We start from the raw sequence: 17090 nt of genomic DNA, 5'->3' as shown, positions 1-17090 counted from the left end.
AAGTATCTATCTATCTATCTATCTATCTATCTATCTATCTATCTATCTATCTATCTATCTATCTATCTATCTATCTATCTATCTATCTATCTATCTATCTATCTAATAATAATAATATTATTATCTTTACGTTAAATAATTTTTTAACATTTAGATTTATTTTTGTTTTCTGCACATAAGGGAGTTTTGAAAGTTAAAATAATCAGTAATGAGGTTGAACCAGGGGGTCGCAGTGTTGTATCCCTTATCCCAGGACAGGCTCGATTACCGGAAACTGCACAGTAGGATGAGAGGGAATAGGGTGTAAAGTATCCACAATTATACAGGATAAAACCGGATGTGGAAATTTCTAAATAAATTATATTCACAATTATTTGTCTAATACACACGAAAGAAAAACTATTTGTAACCCATTGCATACAACAAAATAAAAAAAATATTCGTACGAAAAGCATAAAAGATATACATTGCCGTGAATAAACCGAATATTGAAACCTAAACCTTTTTTTCGGACCAGTATACAATTTATTTTGAAAGTCTATACAGGACGCCACCTGCTTTGTTTCCGAAAAGCTGATGGTAGTGTTAAAAAAATATCACACAGGCAGCGAGTGGGAGGAAGCCAAGTTGGAAACACCGCGGAGTGAAACTCGCTCTTATTGAAAGCTGAGCTGGTCCGGTGGTCGGCGGCTCGGGTAGCAGGCAGCCAACAGCAACACACGCCAGGTTGTAATGAGTCACGGTAGCCCGAATTTTCACCAACCACCCCCAAGTAAGCCACTGGAAAGTTTAAACCTTGCTTCAAACTTTCGGCGGGGTTACTCTGTAAAAACTCGTTAAGAAACCTCTTTGCGGCTAGCCTGTTAACCGAAGCGTCGGTCCCACATGGGTCTGCTTTTTTCTCGTTAAACCAGGTGAGCAGACCGTCTGTTTCCTCGGCGAGAGTTGCGCAGGCAACAAGGTTAGTTTACCTGTACGCCCACGGTGACACACGGATCTTTTTGACCTTACCCTTTCGCTCTTCGGCTCTATCGTTGCCGCTGGAGAACGTTACCGGGGGACCCTCTGAGCTGAGCACCAGGATGGTCATGGACATACCGGGAGGGAGCGAGACCCGGCGGACAGAAGGAAGGAGAAGAACCCCACTGAATGTGTTGTACACCGTTGGCTTTATCTGGCTCCAAGGTTGGTAACAAGCTACTGTACTTCTTACAACAAGCAGCGCGCACACGGTTTCATTTACTATAACGGACATCAATAGATTTGAATCCCGACACCGACCTGCACGCGTTTGTGGAGATTTGGCCGTTACTGGGTCAAGTTATTAAACTGAAGCAGCTGCCTGTGTTGTGAGAGAAATACTGTTGAAAGTTAACATAGTGGTTACAGTTGTCTGGTCAATTCACAAAAACAAAGGAATGCCATGTGTGGTTTGGACTTAAAGAAATGGTAGTAAAGTTTGTTTTGGAGTTGGCAAGGGCTCCATGGGGAAGGGGACACCCCTCCCCCCATTGATTCCAATTAGGGGGGAGAAAAACAACAGAAATTTAGTGTGTTGTGGAGCTCCTGCTTACAGATTTGTAGGATTCAGAAATATAATTGGGGTTTAGTAGTCTGGAAATGGTTTTTAATGCAAGATATAGGAGTGAGGAAATGAATAAATATAAGCCAAAATATCCCCCCCCCCCCCCCCCCCCCCTCTTTTTTTTTTTTTTTTAATAACATTTTTCCAGTGATTTTCATCTGAAGCAGGGTATGGTCTGTTAATAGTACATACTGATGTAGCCCTGCCATGTCAGTATGCATGTGAAGGATAAACTTCCATCCTCACTCAACACATTGGATACATCATTTCTAATTATCATATTCATAACTCTGTTTTTATGTTTGAGTTGCCTCTCTGAGCCCCAGCTTGGCAGGCTGCTGCAGTTCAAATGCACGAGAGATCAGTCCTGTGCTGCTGCCTGGTTAACTCAAAACAGAGCAGCTACAAAAAGAAAACCGAGCATAATTTGACGCCCTCCCACATTGTAGAAGCCTCTCAGAGTTCACAACCTCAGCTGCAGAGTTGAGAAGAAAGCCACGTAAAGATCCTCCAGAGTTTGTTCAAGGAATGCTCTTACCCTGCCAGGGATTGGGCTCATTAACTCACCGCTCATCATGTCAAAACGGAGTCAGTTTTATCTGATTACCACAGATTGTGTTTGCCTGGCCCCTTCAGCATAGCCGTGATAGTCAAAGTGGCTGAAAAAATTCCTTTAAGTTGAAGTGTGTCTGCTGACCCCCTCCCTTTCCTCCAGTCTCCCCATGGTGCCCGTTTTTTGGGATGAATGTGTCCTCTGTGTGCTGGCAGCAGGGGAGACGGGGCTGCTTTGGGTTTGTGTTTATAAGACGCGTGAATAGGACCAAGTCAGGTACTGTCACGACAGCCTTGCACTTTAGCTTGCTTTAGAAATGACCTATTTATAAAAGGGGTTTCTGACTGTAGAGATCAGAATTCGTGAATGTGTTCCCACATGAAGCTCACCACACCAAATACGCCATGATTCTTCAGGGTTTTTTGAGCTTCTGGATTTAGGTATTGTGGTCAAATATTTATTCATCATTTCTTAACATTGATTCAAGTTTAAATTAGAAATAATCACACTTTTGTTGTTTCAGTCTTTGCTTGTCTGTTTACCTGGTTTCTATTTGTAGCTGACTAGTGATGTGGACGCTTTCAGAGACGGTAAAAGCCACTTATGGTTTCAATGTCCATTAGCATCCCCCACTCTGTCTACCTACTGCTTATACTCCCTTTCTTGTATTGCACTATTTAAAATCACCTTTTTTCTCTCCAAGTTGAATCAAAAATCTCTGAGCTGAAGTTTTATGCAAAAAAAAAAAAGAGCCTCGTCCTACTTCAGAGCAGCCAAGATAAATGAGAAATTTTCACATAGTTACCTTGTGCACTCATCTCTTGTCAGACGCATGTCTTTGATCTCCGTCTTTTGGGCAGCTAGAAAGGACCTCCCTTTAGTTCTGGCTACACATGAATAATTTGGGGAAAAAAGAGGGAAAAGATCATATTCTTTCATGACACATAATCCATTCAAATTTCCTGATGCAACCTACTATTAAATCCATACTTTGTTGACTTTGTGTGTTCTCTCCACATTAAATGAGGAGCCACAAAACATAGCACTGTTGCTAAATTGACAGATAATCAAACCACTGGGTATAGTATTTGATTTCTAGTGGATTTGTTGCTCTATTAAACTATAGATGGTGTTCCACCCAAAGGTGTGCAGGATGTCCGTTTTATGCTGAGCTGCTGAATCGACCCTTGGACTACTTCTTTATAAAATCATTCCCTGCCTCTAAAACCGTATCTAAACAGTTATGAATGATTTCTGTTAGCATGCCCGCCTGCTGCTGCTTTATTTAAAAATCTATATGCTTGGCTCTTATTAATGCTGCTGTGCCTTTAGGCTGTTTGGCTGCACACTTATCCTGATTCTCTGCGTCTAAAATTCAGAAAGGATAAGAAATAAACACAGAAATATGTTGCATGGAGCAGAATTTCTCTTTAATATTAGGTCCATATAAGAGTTCACAGTCCCGTACTTGACTGAAATCTTAGTGAACCTGTAGTGTTGAATAGAAATAGGGGGATAATGGATAAAAGTTTTAATTTAGCAACTAAAGCAAGTTTATTATAGTTATACAGAGGTGAGTATGTGAGAAATTGTGCAGTGCATTATAATCACTTATTTTTGTAATTCTTTTCATTCACTTTGAATGCAGTATAAATAAATCTGTAACTTAATATGTGGGACTAAAGAACAGACATAACTCTGTCTCAAACCAGAGATAAGGAAAAATGCTAGAGTAGATGAGTTATGACATTAATTTTTAAAGTGTAAAAACCTGAAACGGGACTACTTACATAAACAGGCAACATGAAAATGTTATTTAATTTACAGGATACATCAAATATAAAAATATATAAAAAGCAAAATGCAGCTGTAAAGTAAGCATACTGGAGAATAAAAAGGTTGTGAAGTGCTTTTTTTTTTAAACTTTATCTAATTTATTATACATTTTTTTTAATGTATCAACTTTTTTTCTGTTTTTTAAGAATTGGGTCCAAAACTTGAACTGAGCAAAAGTTTTATTGTGTAGGTAAACACATCTGTGCTCTGTCTAGGAAAAGCATGCAAATTCTCTGCATTTCTGTATTACATTTTCTTTGCTAGTTATTGGCTAGTTTACAGTTTTCTGTCTGTATATCGCCTTTCATTTCTGATTTTCTATTTTATTTTTTTCTTTTAAGATAACTTTATAACATCTGTCAAGGGACAACAGATGAAAAATACATAGTACTGGTGCATGTACCACTATGTGTATTAATGTGCGCTACCTCACTAAATAAACTAACAACATACAATAAATAGAAATTAAGTAAACATAATGTATCCTATATTAAATGACTCTTTGGTAGATTTTTTGGTAGCTCGGCTCAGTACATGCAAATTTTCACAAGATTGCAGCTCACATTTTCTCTACTAAAATGTGTTTCTACTGTTACTGTAGCTGAGGTCATACACAGCCGTTTGTATTAAAGTCATGAGGAATTTCTTCCATTTGTATGTTAGGTTAACATCAAAACATCAGTTGTAACACCTTGATCATAATAAGAGGTTACCGATGCTACATGAATGAATTCAACCAATCACGATTTGACTTTGTAGACCAATAATGGTACACTTAACATCAACAATGTCCCAAAGTTGGTTCTCAGAAAGCAACCCCTAAATGAAATCTATCATTTTGTCTGTCTTTCGTTCTTGTAGCGTGAACACACACTTGCACTCAAAAGTATTGGCAGCAATTCTAAAAAAAAAATTATCTGAACACACACACAAACACACACACACAGGTGATTATGATGAGAAAATAAGATAAAAGTTCAGTTGAGCGGAGTTAAACAGTAAAATCTGGTTCTCGGTGTGTTTATGAACGTTAGATCTTTAGACTGGTAGTTGTGGGTCTGTGGGAGGATTTCTCAAGGTCTCCTGCTTCTCTGGTTTCTGGTCGTTTATCAGGCTGTGTTTATTCAGATTTAAGTGACGTTTTTTGAAGTACAGTCTTCTTTTTTTTTTTCTAGAATGTGCAGTTGACTCTCACTCCATTATGTCGGCTTCTTTTCCCAAAAGGAGGTTACAGCCGAGGCTGTCCACTGTCTTGTGTACCGAGTCTTTGTCATTTCTGGATTGATGTCCTTTAATCATTTTAGTTTTTATGCCTGCAGCCCATGATCCTGAAAGTAATCTGCAGCAGCTAACGTTAATGATTCATGAGATCTTTAAAGTAAAGCAGCAAGGAGCCTTTTAAGCTTATCGTGAGGACACAAATGTAGATAAATTACATGTACACAACATTGTTACAGAAATTTCTCATTTAGACAAATCTATACCTTCTTAATGCCTCCACCCACATCGTTGTCCTGGTATCAGTTAATATAATTTAAGGGAAAGCTGTTCAAGAATTAAGATCCTTCTCTCTGTCTCCCATCATGTTTTTTCTTAAGAGAAAAATAAATTGGAATAACAAGAAAAATGCTTAATTCATTCAGCTTCATTTTCTTTTTCCCCAGCTTTTCTTAGATGTAATGATTGGAATAATTTTAAATTTATTGCTTAGTGATAGCCAAAAAAACCAACCCTCTAACAAACCCGAGGGAAAGATTAAATAATACAGATGATAACTTGTTTTTTAAGATGTTGTGTCAGCTAATATTTTCCAGACTCTTCCATGAAACCTTAGGTATGTGTATGAGAATACCTGTTGATTTGTGCTGAAAGACAGAACCCCCTTGATGTTTCCTTGCTTGGATTAGATTCTGTTCTTACTTCATAAATGACCACTACTCTCTGCAGCCCCCAATGTCTGGGTTTGATCAATAAAGATAAATAAAGGACTGCAAGGACCTGAACTACTTGCTTAAATAATGATTACTGCATGTAATGACCCATGTACCTAAACCACCGTATGTGTGCGATAGGGTGAATGCTTGTTGGCTCTTGTGTTTGTGGTTTTCCTGGCTCTGCTGTTGGACCCTGTGGTTGGGATTGTAAATCTCTTTTTCTTTTATGCCGTTGTTGGTCTGTTGCCCCTCGTGGTTGCCAGCCTTGTCTGGAAGGATCTCTGTTGTTTATTGACTTGGTGCCTCCATAGCTCTGTGTCTCGTGTGGGTTGCAGGAGTGGTTAGCCTGCACCCTTGACTTTGTTGGGTTACACACAACAGCTTTTTTTTTTTTTTTAATATATGTGTGTGTGTGTGTGTGTGTGTGTGTGTGCGTAAGGGTTCTCATTACTCGCTGCCATGCTTCAGTGGAATATCATGCAAGAAAAGTTTTGTAATTTAGTAGAAATCCTCCCAAATAACATCTGAGAAAAACTAATGGTTAAAGCCGCATGCCAGGGCAAGTGGAGAGCCAGCAGCTGATTGTGAATCTAAAGTTACGGTTTATTTAAATTATATGTTTTAAAGTATTTATCATACATTACAGTAAATTGAACGGAATTATCATTTGAACTTTGTACATATATATAATGTAATATATGAAAATGAGAAGCACAATGACATAGATGCTTGTTTTCAGAAAAGACATAGTAAATGAATTTCCATTATTCAGACCTTTACAATGTACTGTAGAGCGATTACACGCCCATGCATGGGAAGCTCGGACACTGCTGACCCTAAAAGTATTATGAATAGAATCGAGTTCATGGCTCAGTTCGTTCACGCAGTGAGACGTTGAAACACGCATACCTACTTTGGGGAAAAAACTGAAGCAAAAAACAAAGTGCTTTAAGAAAAATGTGCCCCAACTACTTAGTTTCATAATATTTCTGTTATTTTAACTTTGTAGTTTATAAATCTTTTCTTGTAAACTGCCAAAAATAAAATTATGAAGACATAAATGAACAAATTGCGGATTCTAAGCTGGAAATCCCTGAACCTGAAAGCCTGCCCAAACCAAACCCACCCAGTAAACGAGCATCAGAATAAGAAACTGCTTCCCCTGTTTGGTTCAAGTTAATAATATTGTATGTAAAATAAAAATTGATTGACTCTTTTTCTCCTCCTCACCTCATGATCACAAAAAATCACACATGGATTTTCTCCTGTGAAATAACATAATCCTCATATTACTGATGTCCGGAACCATTTTCATCTATTCAATTTTTTTAACTCATGGGTAAATGCTGTTTTGCCTTCTTGTACCTTAACAACAAAGCTCCACCAATGCAGTCCCATATATTTGTTTTATTTTTTGTGTGTGTGTGTTTTAGGCTTGTGAGACAACTAAAACAGCCAGAGGGAAAGTAATAAAAACCAGGCTACAACCATTGGCTGACATTGTTATATTAGTCAACGTAACTATGTTGGATTGTACTCCATGTTGTTATATCTGCCCATCTTTTTTCCTTTTAAAGTTTCTTTCGCAAATACTTTAATTAAACTTTGCGTCAGCCCCTAAGTGATGTGGCTTTATTAGTATCTTATCAGATGCAACGTCTGAAATTTCCTGGCTCTTTGATCTGCTTTTGCACAGCCATTTATCTGCCAAAAGTGAGAATTCACAGTTTCGTGTTTACCTTAAAAGAAGCAGACGGTTGTTTTTACTATTATAACACCCAGTCGACGTAGCCCACTAGATAGTTGTAAATCTTTACAACAACTTTTCTCCTGCAGGGCAGGTGTGAGGCCCTGGTGAGACAGAGCTTTGCAGTGTAACAAAATCCCTGTTGTTCCCACTTTAATGTGAAAGCATGAGCGACGCTGCCGCTGCATTTAAATGCATCTGATTGAAATGTGCAGGAATGCCTCATTTGGCTTGAGTCTGTTTGAAGGGGAAGAGGGAATAAAGGAGGGCAGGGGAGGAGAAAGCCGTCTGGCATGCCATTGCATAATCCCAGCAGCCATTAACTCTTTGTGTTCGAAGGGTGAATGAATTCATCACAGCAACAGGCCACAAGCACAGTGACACCAGGCAGCTTCCAATCAGCTCCTTTCTGTCACATCAGGAGATTTTACCAGTCTCATTGGTGTTTGATTGTAAAAATTCAGTTTGATCACTGAGCTAATTATTCAGTAGTGAAACTTATTTATACAGTGGGACCAGTTGTTGGCTAAAACATACTTTTCTTTGAGTAGCTCGCACATCTTTGTTTCTTTTCTGACCACGAATTTACTGTGACATCCATCTTCTTTGTGTCTGTCTTTGATGCTTCTCATTCTGTTTTGCTGTTCTTGTGCTGTGAGTTTCAGAGCTTGTTGGCCACAGGAGGGCTAGGTCTGTCTCCATGGCAGCCAGTGTTTACCTCCTGGTTCTGTTACCTGACTAAACTCCTGCAGCTTGACTGTATTGCATATGTGTGACTGAAGCGGATGGCTTTATCAGCTCTTGGTGCAGGAAGCTTATGAATGTTTCAGAGCTGCCTGGTTCCTTTGAATCCATGTTCACACATTTCAGATGTAAGCCCAAGTGCTACATTTCTGCTTGTGCTCTCCCAGAGGTTTGGAGCCCAGTTTTATATTTTTATCTGTTTGAGCAAAGACTAATATACCACCATAACAACTGTGGTTATTTTTGTTTATTTTCTTTTTCTTTTTTAGAAAACATTTAGGATTTTCTTGAAAGAAATTTGAGAATGAAGTTATACCTTTTTAGAGATTTCTTGTTTTTGAGCACATGGAAGAGCTTTTTCCTTAAAATGACTGAATCCTTGTGTGTGTCAATGCAAAGATTTGTAAGGATTCAGGTCAAGGTGACGGCTAAAAACATTAAGATAGTCTAAAAATGAATATCACAGCGTAGCTTTGTTGAACTTTATCCACCCTTTTTTTAGCTGCTTTGGCTGTGTTGCTTTGCTACTGCTGCTGCTGAAGGGACTTTGAAAGTAAAAACTTTCAAGGTCAAACATCTAATCAAATCATGAGATAATAACATTGTGATATGGTAAGAACAGGGCACACATTATTCCCAACAGATTACACGAAGGGCATTCTCTGATATTCACTGGGACAGGTGTGCAGTCCTGTGCAGCTGTTACTAAGAACGAACACTGTGCAATGCAGTCCCCTCTTGCTTAAACTCTTATTAGTCACCAAGAGTTATTTCTAATGTTTACAAATGCACTGAGTGGAGGAGGTGATAGACCATTAATCATTCTTTATATTATACACAAATTTTATATTTTATTTTGTTCTCCCAGTTTAGGAGATTATACTTTTTGTGGAATTGTGCAATGCTTATATTGTAATGGTTCCATGATGATAAATGAGAAGTGTTTAGGTGCATTCAGGTACCTAATATAACAGGGAAAAGAAAAAATTTGGGTATTTAATTAGATATTGCTCAAATTTCCACTATGATAATAAAGGGATATTAACTTATTATTTAACCTCTGAGTGTTGAGATTATTCCTAATAAATGAATGCATCATAACATAATTCGGTTATTCTTGGACTCAGTTTCTGCCAGTTAATGGACATGAATATGCTTTTTTGGTGTCATTTATTGTTTTGATCTGTTTGTTGTTTTGTTATCAATATAGCCAGACTTGTAGCTTTATGAAGTGTCAGCGTTATCATAGGTAAGGGCATAAGGATCCAGAGAAAAACTGGCAGGAATTATTTCTGACCATTACATAGCTCCTCTATTTAGCTTCTGTGCTGTTTACTGCTGCATCCTCTGGAGTTAGCCATTTTTCAAATATTTACTCTAAAGACAAAGGACACGTCCTTTCCTGTAGTTCACCCCATCGTTTACTGTGCCAGGACAATAGGAGACACTTCTCCATTGCATTCATAATATAGACACAATTAATAGTCACAATGTGCTTAAACATGGACCAACAAGCATTTTCTATATTAGAATTGCTTCTTTTTTTTTCTATCTTTGCCAATTTTTTCACCCTTAAACTGGCACAAGTCTGTATATAAATATCCATACATTAATACTTGATGATGGTTAGCTACATGTAGCTACAGCTATTCCAGAGAACACTGATGGGAATGTAGTAGCCAATCTACCCCAATGCCCTTTCTAATCACCACCAAACATTTATACATGATATACAATCCCAACACTGAAGGAAGGCAAGGTGGGTAAAGTGTTTTGCCCAAGGATACAGTGACAGATTTACAAAGCTGAAACAGGATTGGAACTACCAACCTTCCAGTTATTGGGTGATCTGCTCAACCACTAGCCAGAATCAGTATATAGATCTCAGGCAGCATATCTTTTAAGTAGACAAGCGCCCCATGGGCCCAGAGATTATTTCAGCCATTTGCGCTCCCACAGTAGACTCATTGAAGCAGGATTAAACCTATGCACTTTGCAGTACTTATTGTGTATGATACTATGTGCTTAACGTGGGAAAATGTTCTTAAGTGTGACCCAATCTTAAATCTTAACTGTAGTTTGTCTGATGTTTGCTTTGTAATCAACCTCTTAGAGGCAAGCCTGTCATTCATTAGATTTATTTATCAGCTACATAATCACCAGATGAAACATCTGCTGACCAGATATCTGTTACTCAGCCGTGTTTGCCAGTTGTACATCTCCTCTCTGGCAGGCAGTGCACCCAGCAGAACTAGCTCATTATTGCCAGCATTGTTCTGTATTATCAGTAATTGCCTGAGCAGAGACATCCTCATTACACAACAAGCATAGTTATTTTCTGTTGTTTCTAATCCTGTTGAACAACCTCACCAGCATCCCCAGCCTCATCTCATTGCCTCTCCACAGCAGCTTGAGTGAGTCTGTTTAACCGTCCTCTGCTCCCTTTTACTAAATATGCCAAGTACTGAACCTCTTCAAAGCCCTATCCTCCCTTTTTGCTGTCCTCTATCTGAACCTGCCTCTGAGGAAGCTGTGTAAAGCCAGACTTGAGTGTTTTTAACAAAGGGATGGCACAGCACAGGCAGAATAATGGAGCAGTTTTCAGGAGCTCTTGGTATAACTCTGCCTCTTTGCTCAAAGTCTGGGAAACCGTTCTCTGATGATGTCAGCTGCTTTAGGAACGATATTTTGAAATCAGAAAAAAATCTCTCAAGTTTGTCCTGATTCAGGGGGGGTCATCAGTCTGTCCTAAGCTGGATTTATGCTTGCACGGCATTTGCATAAGGTCGGTTACTAGACCTGACGTGCATCCGTGCTTGCAGTGCGATTATGTGGAAGTACCCCGTTGTGATTACGTGTTACTGGATTTATGATGCTTCTCGCTAAATTTATTCGGTAACCTCGGAGGAGTATGCAAGATATGAAGCCGTTTATATGGTGGAAAAGTTATGATGTTATTTACTTTTTTCGCTGTCATTTATTCATATAAATAAATTAACACATTTTGCATGCAAAAGCTTTAAGCGTAATATTGTTTTTAATAAGATTAATATGTTTTTAAAAAAGAAAGGAAAAAAATCTGATTTCATTTTTAAGCCTCATTGCCCAGCCCTAGTTTGTTTGGTGTGTTTCTTTTTTCCTTCTAATGTCAAGCTCTGTACCATCTGCTATAAAAACATTCTTCCTCCTTGTCGTTATTCTCTCCCTCTTTCCTCACTATTCTGGTTTTTATAGAAGACACTGCCACGATATATGTGCCAGCTGTTGGTGCTTTATTAACACTGACTTCATTGGCTGTGTGTCATACAGTGTCTTCCATGAAGACAGGCCGTTAAAGGCATTAGATCTGTTTATTTTTGGTTTCTGTGGAGAAGTTGAACTTTCCATAGTCTAAAACCCGTTTAAAAACAATTTTACACTCTGCCAAAAGTAGTATTGATTGATTCAATTTAATTTTTTCTACAAATTATTTTATAGGAAAATGAGCTTGATACAAAAATCTTTGCATCCACTAGTAAACATTCATATGCTGTCTTTTCTTGCTGTTCATCCAGGTTACCTGCAAAGGTAAAAACTAACTGAAGAGTATGTCCAAACAAAACACTGTGCCCTTATCTGCATCTGAACATCAGCATATTTTGTTTTGTCTAATATTCATTCATGATGTCTAATAGAAAAACATCACTCTGAGAGGAAAAAGAAAAGGTTACAAACTGGACACCAGAGATTGTTTTGCAGTTCTTTTAAAAATGGAAAAATAGACCAAAATGTTTTTAAGTGCAGTTTTTCCTTCAATGCTGCACTTTGTAGCATTTTCCTAATTTGGTTTGTGTGTAAGCTTTATAAACATTGTGATTTACATTTAAACCAGAAATACTTATTCACCTTTAAGTTATTTAGTAGGATTTTTGTTTGACATTTTGGTGAAATGAAAAGTCAAATCCAGACATCGTTATCAGTATCAGCTATTACCAGCTTCAGTCAACAGTGTCAGTATTTGCTCACAGAAACCACACTGGTCAATTCCCACAGAAGACAGACATAATACACACTGCTACAATAGGCTGCTGTGTGCAGTTGCAGCCAGCTAACACAACTTTGTTGATTATAGTGCACAGGACAGTGTTTCCTGTCCTTATCTGACAAAGTGACGATTGACAGAAATGTGTTGTGTTGTGTCTGACAATTGACAATAGTCCCCAGTTCACCCGCATGTGCCAAAAAGCAGAGGAAATGTATGATTTGTTGTGGTTGTTTCCTTCTGCTGTTACGTACAGCGGATAAGTATCTCACAGCATCCCACCCCCACAGCCATCATCACTGCTTTGTGTCCTCATCCAGGTTGGGACCCAAACAGAGGGCCACGTTCCTGGCTTTCCTCTGTATGTCCGGGGGTGTGGGCTGTTCGTGTCTGTGTTGTCAGGATGGAGGGCAAAGGCTGTCATTTCCCTGCAGGTCTGGACAACAGCAGTGGCAGGAGAAGGCTGGCCGCTGTTTGTCCTTTGACTTCCTGTGGTGCAGATGGAGACCCCATGCTGCTGAACACAAGAGGCTTTTACTGCCTCTAGAATTTTACAAATATGTAAACATAAACTCACGCTGTGAACAAAAGGCTTTTTTTATGATCTTGCTTTTGTTAGTTTAGTATCTAAATGTGGCTTTTGAACCCTTTGAATCCAAAAAGCTACCTGTTTTTGTGTTCAGGTTAAAGTTGGTCTTCATAGCTTCATGTTGATGAAGACAACTGTAGTTTTTAAATTGGACACCCACAACCCTACTTTTATTTTCATCCTTCATTCCCCGACTCATTTTTATTCCATCACACTTTTAGTATTTAAAAGTCAAACATGAAACATTGAAGTGTCAGGATTTTTGCTTTGTGGCTTAAAAGGGCTTCAAAGACTGAAGAGTTTAGTTGAAGATGACACTAAAAGTCTGTGGAGTGCAACTTTGTTTTTTCTTGAATCACATTGATGCGCCTCACATTTAGCAAGTCTGTTATTATGTATGCTCTCCTTCTCCAGGTAAGTTTGGTCCTTCAGAGTAAATGAGTTTGTTTTACTGAGTGCACATGCATTTAAAAAGCATTTAATACGTACAAGTAAAGCTGCTTTCCCTTGTGGTGCAAAAAGCATCATGAAAGATTTGACTGCACGCAAAAGAAAAAGGTTTGGCAGGCCAGTGCCTCGAATGTCAGTAATTCAGTTTTATGTAGAATCCGACATTTAATGTGTTTTCTACTCTGTATTGTGCACTCTTCTTTGGGTGTTTCAAAAACACCTGCTGATCGACAGGGTGTAATGCGATGATTTGTGTTGTGAACGTGTTGACAAATCATCCAGTCTAGATTACACCAATATGTCAAACGCTATCCTCTATCCCTTTCTCCAACTGGTGCTCCTCCTCCCTTTTGCAAGCTGTAATCTTTTAGCGTTATACTTGCCCCTATTATTTAAAACTGGACCCATGTATTCCTGTTGCATTTTTGCCCAATGACTTCACAGGCACTCTTCATCCCTTTGTGGATGGTTTCCAGGTAGATGTCTTACTATGCCTTTGTGTTGGACTTTGGTCTTGTCATTTTGGAGGAAGAAAAGAAAAGGTTGCAGCGTAAGCTACACCTCCGCCTTCCTCCCAGGTCCATCTTGAAATGAGGTCAGATGACACCCGAGCCCTGAGTGAACCTCCTCCTTCACGCTCTTTGAACATTTGCATGGATGGCGGCATGCTGTGAAGGGAAAAAAAATCTACTTTCTGACATGGAAACTGCAACTCGCGCTCTGAAGTAAGACAAGTTGAGAAATCCTGCGGTTTGCTGCCAAAAATATGTCATGTTCAAACCTAAAAGTGACTTGAGTGACAAATGTGCTGCGCAACATTCCCTAGACATGCAAGTATAGCAGAAAAGATGCGTGTCAAAAGGTAACTAGTATTTCCCCTGTCATGTCTTTTTTTAAATTGACAGCCTGGCTCACCTTTCCATTTTCACTCCTGCACTTAAATTAGATTATTTCTGCTTTTTTTTTTTTTTTTAATCTTTAAGTGAGAACATGACTATCCTGTTGAAAGCAGATATCATTACATCAATGGCACTTATGAAAGCAAGGCTTTAGATTTTCATCACACTGGGAGTAGTCATGAATTAAAGAAGCACTTCTATTCATAGACACTCACACAAATGTTTCTCATCTCTAACGAGAGAGAGTTGGATGACCTGCAGCTTTTCCTCCACCCCTCCTCCTTTGTTTGATCCTTTTGTTTTCTGGCACTGTAACTCTTTCTAAAACTCTGCTTGTTCAAAAAGCATTAAACATGAGCGAGATCCCCAGAGCAAGGCAACATTGAGACGTTCACAGGATATGCAAAGTGTATTAAAGCCACAAAGCGAGTCCAAACCTCCAAGAGCTGTAAGCATTTTTTTTGTTAAACTCAAATCAAGGGTATCTTTTTAGACTCTGGGGGCTTCTCAGTCCGTGCATTTCCTCGTCATCTCTTTATACATGCTTTTCCTGCTAAGTAATGAGTTACATTGGAAATGTGAGTATTATAGAAATGTTTATGGAAGTAGGCAGCTTTAAACAGCACGCTGGGTCTTTTTATTGTTTCAGAGGGAAGCGTTTGGTTTTATCATGAAGTTTTAAGTTATCTGCTGAAGTATCAAAATTTGCATTTACATCACAATTTTTGAAGGATATCCCAGCCTATTGAGAGGCAGAACAAGGGGAAAAAATGGACATAAATTAAAAAATGAGAAGCCTTTTATCCTCTCCAAAGTAACATCAAGAACCTTTAAATGGATGCATAAAAAAACGACAGCCACAAATTTGCATCGATAAGTGTTTTGACACAAGCGCCGTCCTCATTTCTCCTCCCGCAGATGGAAATCATATTGAGATCTCTGCGTGCAGACTGTATTTCAATTACTTTTATGGTGCAGTAAACTGTTGATAGTAGCTGCAGTTCTCTTTGCTTCAAAGACCTCATACACCATGACAGAAAGCTAACGGCTAGCTGATATGTCACACATGGGCTCCTCTTTTTCTCATCTTCGTTTCTCCGAGTCAAGTATAACTTCGACTGTGGCGTGTCCTACGTTGAGTAAAGAAACTGAAGACCAACTGATAGTTGTAACTCAAGTGAGACCATCACTGTATGATATTACATAAAACTGCAAAGCACATTTGGTTTTACACTGTTAGGTTTTTCCTTATTGTGTAACATGCAGTCAAACAGCTCCTTCTGCACTGACATGCTTTCTTGTGTTGCAGACTGTACGTCCTGGGCGACAGCTGGAAATTGTCTTTGTGGTCTGTTTATGTTTTTATTTTGTTTGTTCAGATTCTGACGTAGTAAGGAGGCCAAGCAAGGAGGGCCTTGTCTGTTCTTAGAGGCCTAAAATTGTCTGGCTTTAATTTAAGGTGGAAGTGTAGGTAATATGGGCAGCTGTATGACATCATGTCACAAGGGGAGAGGGTTAGAGGGTCAGGGAGATGCTGAGGTTGTTTAACCTCGCCTCAAAAATCTGCTCAGGTTTCAGTGCTGATGGGCTCTAACAAGCTTTAACCTGATTCAAAGTGAAGATGAGACGCAGATGGAAGCATGAGCTCCCATGTGGAGCCTTGTCAGTTTCAAGAAGTGTACTGACTCATTTAAAGGTAGGGGTGTTGAATTGAGTCGTTACTACGATGCAGCGAGACATAGATGTGGACGGTTCTGCATCCATGCAGCAATAGAACATGATCGATTATTATTATAATAATAATAATAATAATAATAATAATAATGTATATATTCTGCTGCTGCTTGCATGGTGGCGTGATCTAGCCTGCTGCAGCGGCTCAGCAGATCCGAGGCTGAATCCGTTTGGAAAACAATATTTAGGGAAAACTGTAAAACTAAGCAGACATACAGAAAACTCATCAGTATCTCACTGGAAATACATTCATTGTTTCAGTGAAACCACGTAATATTGCACATCAAAATGTATAAAAACCGACAAGTTGGCTTAAGACTAACGTCTATGGAAAATACTGTTGGCAGGCTGGCATGAACAAAATAAAGGAATAAAACAACTTTGTCCATCAACAAATGCTTACCTCAACAATATTCTCTGTGTTCAATTACAAATTGACTAGAATACTTACAGGAAAATGTTTTCTGGCAATTATGGAGAAGGTAAAAAAAAAAACATTTTCTTCCATATTTTGTCAAAACTGACTACGGAAAGATAGAAGGGATAAAAACGCGCTGCTTTACTGCAAGAAATCTCACCACTAGAACTCAGAATGTAACAGTAGAATCATGTTTGATTTTCTGGCAATAGAACAATAAAGTTCAATAATGAAGTTGAAAGTAACATAATTGTTCACACATTTATGTTTGTCAATGTCAAAACACTTAGATTGATTTCTGAAATAATTATAAATAAATAGAGATCATTATTGGACTGTTTGAATTCATTGATGAAGCAAGTAGCAATGTGTGCGGTACTAAAGAAAATTGAGAATGCAGCACATAGTGATACATCATTGAATCAAATTGGCGACAAGATAATCGAATCGTGAGACCAGTGAAGATCAGGGGCACAACAAAGGTCCATTTCAGATTCACTTAGTTTCACAAAGGGTTAAAGCTTTTTTTCTTCAGTATTTACCTGAACACACTAACTGCAGATTTTCTACAGAAGGAATG

The 17090-nt window shown here is 38.6% G+C and overlaps 1 protein-coding gene across 3 annotated transcripts in view; it reads left to right on the top strand.

Annotated features, from left to right (window-relative positions):
* The first annotated feature begins 615 nt into the window (after positions 1-615).
* The window catches only part of ptk7b (protein tyrosine kinase 7b), a 69245-nt gene continuing 52770 nt past the window's right edge, over positions 616-17090 (top strand). For 2 of the 3 annotated variants that reach the window (XM_042010803.1, XM_042010801.1), the window contains exon 1: positions 616-1185. In XM_042010803.1, the coding sequence (XP_041866737.1) occupies positions 1083-1185 (103 nt within the window). In that variant the 5' untranslated portion in view covers positions 616-1082. The remainder of the gene's footprint in view (positions 1186-17090) is intronic. The other variant, XM_042010802.1, reaches the window with a different exon arrangement.

The sequence above is a fragment of the Melanotaenia boesemani genome, chromosome 16, assembly GCF_017639745.1.
Source record: "Melanotaenia boesemani isolate fMelBoe1 chromosome 16, fMelBoe1.pri, whole genome shotgun sequence".
NCBI lineage: Eukaryota > Metazoa > Chordata > Actinopteri > Atheriniformes > Melanotaeniidae > Melanotaenia > Melanotaenia boesemani.
Note: the sequence above shows the minus strand (reverse complement) of the source record. Positions and strands in the feature narration are given on the sequence as shown.